The sequence below is a fragment of the Pangasianodon hypophthalmus genome, chromosome 1 (assembly GCF_027358585.1).
Source record: "Pangasianodon hypophthalmus isolate fPanHyp1 chromosome 1, fPanHyp1.pri, whole genome shotgun sequence".
Taxonomy (NCBI): Eukaryota; Metazoa; Chordata; class Actinopteri; order Siluriformes; family Pangasiidae; genus Pangasianodon; species Pangasianodon hypophthalmus.
The window spans coordinates 35558267-35566712 of record NC_069710.1 but is presented as its reverse complement, the minus strand read 5'-3'; the positions used below and the strand labels follow the sequence as shown (position 1 = coordinate 35566712).

The 8446-nt window shown below is 37.6% G+C and overlaps 1 protein-coding gene across 8 annotated transcripts in view; it reads right to left on the bottom strand.

The window, feature by feature from the left end:
* Positions 1 to 2808: 2808 nt before the first annotated feature.
* The window catches only part of si:ch73-103b11.2 (trichohyalin), an 82220-nt gene continuing 76582 nt past the window's right edge, over positions 2809 to 8446 (bottom strand). For 7 of the 8 annotated variants that reach the window (XM_053235742.1, XM_053235729.1, XM_053235730.1 and 4 more), the window contains 3 exons: positions 7901 to 8060; positions 7594 to 7679; positions 2809 to 4686 (listed from right to left, as the gene is read on the bottom strand). In XM_053235742.1, coding sequence (XP_053091717.1) covers positions 4615 to 4686; positions 7594 to 7679; positions 7901 to 8060 — 318 coding nt within the window. In that variant the 3' untranslated portion in view covers positions 2809 to 4614. Of the gene's footprint in view, positions 4687 to 7399; positions 7451 to 7593; positions 7680 to 7900; positions 8061 to 8446 lie in introns of all 8 variants that reach the window. The other variant, XM_053235732.1, reaches the window with a different exon arrangement.

Sequence of the window (8446 nt, the reverse complement as noted above, 5' to 3'; positions counted from 1 at the left end):
CTCACATGGTGTTTACACTGATTTTTCTTGTGGCGACTGATTCTGATAAACATATAATCAAATCTGATTATTCTGCCCTTTTCTCCTTCTTTACAGGCTCTTGTGATACTCTGTGAATCTCACACACAGAGGATGATGAGGATAAACAGTATAAAGTGTTCTGAAGAACAGCTGTGAGAGCTGAAACTCTGACATCAAGTTAAGATTTTGCTTTTATAATGTTTTGTTCTAATTATTCCGATGGTTTACAATGTTAGAAATGTATTACTTCTGATTGTTTGTAAAACATGAACCAGCTGAGATATAAAATATAATTAAGAGTTTACATATTAATGATCTGCATCCTCTCCTATTAAAACTTTTAACAGAAGAACATAAAACCCTATTGTACATATACTGTGCCTTTTAATAAAGGTTTTGTACTTATGTTGGTGTTTGTCTATTTATGTGTAACACAAAAAAAAAATTGTCTCATGATATCAGTTGAATACATACAATAATTTTTTCTCCTATTTAAGACAATAGAAATGTTTAATTAGGTTAATTCTGCACATTATTATGCTTACAACATTCCTACATTAATTAATAGATATTGCATCATGCCCATTTAAAGAAGTTTCAGACCAGTGAAGATACTATTGCTATTTTGATGGTTAACCAGGCCAGCACTGCACAGGACCAGAGCAGTAAAGATCTCCAAGGATCCCACGTACCCTGTGTGTTCCACACCCCGACTGTTCCAATGGCTGCAGTCTGAAAAGAGCTTCTGAAACCACATGGAGCACAGGGTCAGCCATGGTACGTTGCCCCGGGGGCAGTGAAGGTTAAGGGCCTTGATCAAGAGCCCAACAGGTTAATTTGGTTGTGTGGGTTTCTAGTTTCCAAGACTTGTGTCCTCTCTAGGTCTTATTTAACTTATTTAAGCTGTCCCTAAAACAGATTTGCCATCCACTGCCTGGAATGAAGTTTCGACCATCTCTGTCACAGAAGAACCATTAGCTACAGATTGGCACTATCATTCTAATGAAAGCAGCAAAATGGCTAACGTACCACCATTTGCCATAGGCAAGACAATTTTGTAAGAATGCACCAAAGTGATTACTCCATCCTCAGTGTTTGGCCAGTGTACATCTGACTGTAGGGCTTTGCGCAGTGAAACCATCACTGATGCAATGCAAGCATCAAAGACAGTCATGAGGCCAAGCCAATCTGTTTGTAATCACTTTATTGTAAGTTGCTCTGGATAAGGGCGTCTGCCAAATGCCATAAATGTAAATGTAATGCAATTGAACATTGTTTAAAATCAGACCTAAAATCTAGGCAGAGCCACAGACAGATCAACCATGTGCTTCTCAGATGAGAAGCCTTCGTAGATGTCTCTTGGGCATTAAGGAGGACTCCCCTAAAGGGTGCAATTAAGGATTAATATTTTCAGTTAAGCCACATCTGACAGCATGTGGTCCAAAAGCCTAGAAAGACACTTTGGGAGACACATATAAAGTACAGAGGTACTGAGAAACAGAACAGTTTATAGCTAATTCAGAGATAGCATGCAGTTGATAGATTAAAAAAACGTATTACCACAAGAAGCTTCACTTACCACAGCCTGAAGAGATGACAGGAGATAATCGGAGGCATGACAAGGTGTTGGCCCAGCTGGCTGAAAGCAAGGAACAGGAAGAAACAAAAACATCAAATTAATTGACCAGGTGGAGGCCAGGTGAAAACCCGAGGAGCCAGAGAGCACAGGGGTCCCGACAGTGGCGGGTGACTTGGAGATGTGGAAGGACATCAGAAGGCAGCTCAAATTCCCAGAGGAAACTGCAGTCACAAACTTCCAACCAGACATCATCCTCTGATCAAAAGGCAAGAATTAATTTTAGTTGAGCATTAGAAAAAGAGGATGGAAGAGGTAAATGAGCAAATACTCGTTCTCATTCTTGGGAACCAGCAGAGAGGGTAGAAGTCTTGGAATGTTCCAGCTGTGGTTGTCTGCAGGGGTTTTCAGGGCAACTAACCTAAGGAGACTTAGGTGTCAAAGGACCAGCTCAGAAGAAGTTGGTAGTCAACATCAGGTGGAAAGTGCATCCCATGGCTGAAGGTAAAATGAAACCAGCAGCAAGGAGGCAGGGCAGAGCTGAACAGAGAAGTGACTGGTGTGGTGAAGGGGGCAGTTCCAGGATGCTGGTTCTGCTGTTGAGCCTTTTGGTGGTGTCATGGGCTTAAATAGATGAAACAGCAGAGATGGGTGCCGTTTTTAAAACCCACAGAAGAAACAAAGGTCTGCTGTGCAATGCTTTAAGCAGGCGAACACCTGAAGAGAGAAAGAGAAGCAACTGTTGTGCCAACTGGCTCACAGAAGTCACAGGGTTAAAACCATGTGAAGTGAGTGCTAAAATGATCACGTCGTATTTTAGATATTGATTAATACTTAAACAGAAGTATGGGAGTTCTACTCAACATTCCACTTAAATTCAAATTCAGAATGTTTGAATCATGTAACAGCCCGTATTTTCTGATTAAACTGTGTGTCGTTTTCCTCGAGTTGGTCCACAGTAAAACTGCTCCATCAGTAAATATATTAAAAATATATTAATAAGCAGCAAATATATTAGTATTTGCATTAAAAATTGCATAAAAGAATTAAAACAAAAACAGTTTTTTGAAATATTTATTGAAGACATTCCACATTCACGCCAAAATTAAAAAAAAAATTATTCATATAATATATATATATATATATATATATATATATATATATATATATATATATATTTATTTTTCCATATAGAGCTAGTGAGTATGATAGATATTTATTATTTTTATTTTAAACTTTAAACAAAAACTCTGTGAAACAGATATATACACAACGCTGAGTATTTAACACTATACAGTGACTTACAGTGAGTGTGTTTAATCAAAACCTTAGCATTCACCTAAAATACATCATATAATAAATTTTATTTCTCTCCAAAAAAACCAACCAAACACACACACACACACACACACACACACACACCCGAAAATGAGCAAAAAGCCACCGGACACATGGCTCTCTGAAAACGCAAAACCAATCAAAACACAGCTCTTCAAAACCGACTAAAGCGAGTAAACATGCAGAGAATACTTCTATTTAAAACAGCACTGATTAGAACTATATTTAGATAGAATATAAAAATTATATTTAAAGCAAAGGCCATTTTGTGAGGCGACACAAGCAGCAGTAATTTACTTGTGAACTAAGATTTTGTCAATTTTATGTAAATTAGGTATGATCCAGTAAAGTGACTAATCCAAACGACTTGGAATCGAATGATTCATCAGACCATCAATTATTCATCAACGATAATTTATAAACAGTCGAGTGTAAAACATTTGGATTTTGAAGGTGGAAGGTGAGATATTTCAATTCTGTGGTTTCAAGATATTAAAAATAAAATGTTGGTGTAATCTGCAACAAGACAACATTCTGAAAAATAACACAAAATCAACAGAAAAATAATTTGAAAGAAAATGGCTAAAATTATTCAGAAGATAACTTTTGAAAAAGTTATCAGATAATATTTATAGCACATTAAAAAAAGGGGGGGAGTTTTACAAATTTCTGAACTGATATTTAGGGATTTTTCCACTATTAATAGTTTCATCATATTGATTATACAGATCAAGGAATATCTGTGAAATCGAACACATAAAAAAGTCTTGTTTGTCCTAAAATAAAATAAATTACAAAAAAAAAAATATGTTGTTCTAAGGGTGTATAAACTTTTGCACAGGACTGAGTGGCACTATTACTTTATTTTAGCTTTAAATCCTGATAGTGTTTATTTAATGTTCACTTGTTCTTATGGTTTTATTCTCAGTAGCTAAAGGTCACTACCCATAATTATATTACCCATAATGCACTGCAGGTGTATATCAGGTATAACACTAAACTCATTTGTTTAGCATTCCTGTGCTAATCTCATAAGCTAGGCTCTAATTTGCTGTTTAGCTAGCAGGCTATGATAACACCGAGACGTGGCTATCTTTGTTTTATTTATGTTTTCTAGTTACGTTTTTGTTTTTTTGTTGATGCAGTGTTGGTGTATTCATTCTAAACTACACGTTCTTCCATCACACACTAGCGTTTCACGAACAAACAAGGCTGACTGCATTGCCTCAGAAAGTCGCAGGTGTGTGAAGCACGTAGCTGCAGGAAACTGAAAGCTTATACACATCAGTAGCCAATCAGATCATCTATAACACAATGACTGACAGCAGTGAGGGCTATGGAAAACTGAGCTATAATGAGCTGTGTATTAAAAAATGAGTTATAAAATGAGTTATAATCTCTCTCTCTCTCTCTCTCACACACACACACACACTTATTTACAACACTGTTAGCAAAATTACAGCTGGCTCTCTGAATAATAGACTCTTACTGAAAGTTATACAGCAGTTAGCAAATCTCTCTCTCTCTCACACACACACACACACACAAAACAATAATAAAAACTAAGCAGCTGATGTCTCTTCACTCACTATAACAACAAAAATATTAATTAAACATAATAATCTTGTGTATATGTTTGTTCATAGAAGTGTGTGTGTGTGTGTGTGTGTAAAAGTTGTTCATATCTTCCTTGAGTCTTTTGCTTCAAACAGCTTCATCCGTTCCTGCACTGTTAATCCCTCTTTCAGACTCTGAGGAGAAGAGAAAGGAGTGAGAGTATTACAAAGCTGTCAATCATGCACAAAGCCCCTCCCACCAGAGGCCGCGCATCATCAAGGAACCCCAAGACATGGACCTGTTTCCTCTGAAAAGTCCACATGGAGGCACTGTTCTTTTTTTTCACCTACTTCATTCATAACTGAATGATAACAAGCTCATTGTTCATTTATTTAACTTTTCAATCCCAGCTCTTCACATACAGTACCAAAAGGGTTACCAATATACAACTGTTGCCATGGTGACGGCACATTTAATTAACACATTTCCAGGCTGAACTTTACAGTAAATCACTTTTACTTCCACTGTGACAGTGAAGCCCAAACAAACCGGCATCTAAACCGTTTCTAATGATCACTGCCACAAACATAAACAGGAAAAATGAATAAACCTTATTTTCAATAAGAGAGACTCTTACGATATAATTCACGTCAGAAATATGTGAAGATTATATCCACATACTGTGCTAGATTTGTATGTGTTTTTAATTTCATTTTAAACTTCCGACTCTTTTACGAGATTGGTGTAGTTTGCTTGACTTTGCCAAAGATTCATGACTTTCGTTATATATCACTGAACCATGCGTTTATATTTACTGTAATGCAAAAATATTTGGTTTCTTTAGTAACGTCTTAATAAATTAATTTTTATATACAAGTTAAAAAATTATCCTGTATATTTCATATATTCTGAATATTCAGGATATTCTGTAACAAATAGATGTTGTTTACATGATGCCAAAGGCGTTGATGCCTCTGCTACCAACAAGTCTATTCCTTCTTGTTAGTAATCTGTATGCCAGAAATTCCCTTTAAAAAACCTCAAGCAATAAGGAAGCTGCTGAAGAAAAACTCATTTGACCTTGATGTGACCTTGGTCCTGTTGGGATCAATTCCAAAATCTAATCAGTACATCTACTGATCACAATGATAATTCCACATAAATCCTAAAAACATTCACAGACTCATTCTTGAGATATTGCGCTAACGAAAATCTCCGAAGGATGGAAGGATGGACGAATGGATGGATGGAAAGATGGATGGATGGATGGATGGAAAGCTGGACAACCCAAAAACTTAGTGGCAGAGGCATGAAAATTCATGTTTTTATCAAACGTACAAAGAATGAAAGACACACACCATACAGGTCATCATTCTATAATTCAGGTTAAAATAATCGCAAACATAATAAACTACACACAAACACACAACACAAGAAGAAATACACAACAGGAATGATTTGTGCAAGCAAACACACACAAATACACACACACACAAACAGAAATAGGTTAACACACAACAAAACCCAAGCAGTGCTGTTACTGGTGGTTTTGATTACATCGATTTTGTTATGATAATGTAAAAGGCTATTAACACAATTTTGTTAAAAATGTACTAGTTTTTTCAGTTTAATTATATTTTAATACACTGACCTACTGACCCCATGGCAATATAATTAATGGATATTAAGCCCAACTTGAATCACTGCAGTGCTGAAAACACAATCACAACATTGATGTGAAAACTGAATTACTATGGTACGTAAATCACTACAGCAGCGCCAAACTTACTCACCTAATAATTACACTGGATCACTACATAATAATAAACCAGATCACTGTACTGGCCTAAACTGGATCTTGTCACTGACTAAAAGTGTCACATACATGAACTTGATCACTTCGGTTGGCTGGATAACGCCAGTGTGCTAGACTAGATTCCTTCTGTGACCTACACTGGATCACTTTAGCGACCTAAACAGGATCAATGGTCAGCTAAACAGAATCATTTCAGTCACCTAAACTAGATCACTTCAGTTACCTAAACTGGATCACTTCAGTTACCTAAACTGGATCACTTCAGTTACCTAAACTGAATCATTTCAGTGACCTAAATTAGATCACTTCAGTTACCTAAACTAGATCACTTCAGTTACCCAAACTGGATCACTTCAGTTACCTAAACTGAATCATTTCAGTGAACTAAATTAGATCACTTCAGTTACCTAAACTAGATCACTTCAGTTACTTAAACTGGATCACTTCAGTTACCTAAACTGAATCATTTCAGTGACCTAAATTAGATCACTTCAGTTACCTAAACTGGATCACTGCAGTGGTCTAAACTGGATCAATTCAGTTACCTAAACTGGATCACCGCAGTGGTCTAAACTGGATCACCGCAGTGGTCTAAACTGGATCACCGCAGTGGTCTAAACTGGATCGCTTCAGTGGCCTAACCAGGATCACTACAGTGGTCTAAACTGGATCGCTTCAGTGGCCTAACCAGGATCACTACAGTCACCTAAACTGGCTCACTACAGTCACCTAAAATTAATTACTTCAGTGTGCTACTTGAATCCCTTCAGTTACCTAAACTGGGTCACTAGAGTCACCTAAGATTAATCACTTTCATGGCCTAAACTAGATCACTTCATTGACCTAATCTGGATCGCTACAGTCTGCTAAATGGGATCACTTTGCTGGATCACTTCAGTTACCTACACTGGATCACTTCAGTAGTCTAAACTGGATGTTTACATCACTGTTATTCAAAACTAATTAATAACTACAGAAACACACCGAGTCAGTACAGCAGGTAAAACCCATTCAGGATCGGGGGAGGGGCATGCTGAGTCACGGAAAGGACATGCAAGTTTGAGGCTTATTCCAGAGCATGCAATACCTACATCACTGAAGGGGCGGGGTCAGCTATCCCAAGGCAACTCCTCAGTCACAGACTGACAGGGCAATATACACGAGAGGTAGACTTTAACATTTGCACAATACGCACACACACTTTTACTCACTGAACACACACATACGAACACACGTAAAGAAACGTAACGTGGCACTTCAGTATAACCACAATGCAATCTCTCACCTTCGACCTCACTCCACGGACCTGCCTGGAAACAGCTGAGCGTTCTTTCTTCAGGAAGTCAGGGTTACTTTTTGACTTCATGATATCTGTAAACACACACACACACACACACACATTAAATATTAACGTTACTAACTTGAGCATAGACAGTTCTAACATTGGGAATTTCCTCAGAAGGTAATTTACAGGTGATGCACATCAGCTAAGTAAGTGCAGAAAAATAAGGACGCTCTTCATTATACCCACACATGCATCTGTGTGTGTGTGTGTGTGTGTGTGTGTGTAGGACACTGAGGAGATTCCTTACCATATCCTGGTGTGTGTGTGGGTGTGTCTCTTTCCCCGAGAGCTTCTGTCGCAGCCAAAAGTTTTTCTCTCAGTTTGCTGATGTCACAATCGGCTTTAGCTCTCACGATGCTCAGCTCCGTGTAGATGTCCTTGTATTTATCAGATGCATACTTCTTATCCTGCGCACACACACACACACACACACACACACACACACACACATGTATATATTGGGTTTCACACTGACAACACTGCAGTGTGTGTATGCCTGGCTGTGTGTTTGTGTGTGCGTCTATTTCTACTGCTTTATTTTCAACAATACATTTTCCTCTTTGCTGTTAATGTTCTATGGGAGTCCCCACAACTCAATAATTACAAGGATGTGCATTTATATTCCTAGTAACATCCCTAGTGCACAGTAATGTCCTCCCAAAATGGCTCTATCCTTCTCTTTTACTTCAACAATGCAAATTATAAGAGGTTTTGAGTAAGGTCCCCACTAGGTGTCTCCATAAAAATTGCAAGAAAGTATGTGAACTGAATGTAAATTTAATTTCTAGTTGTT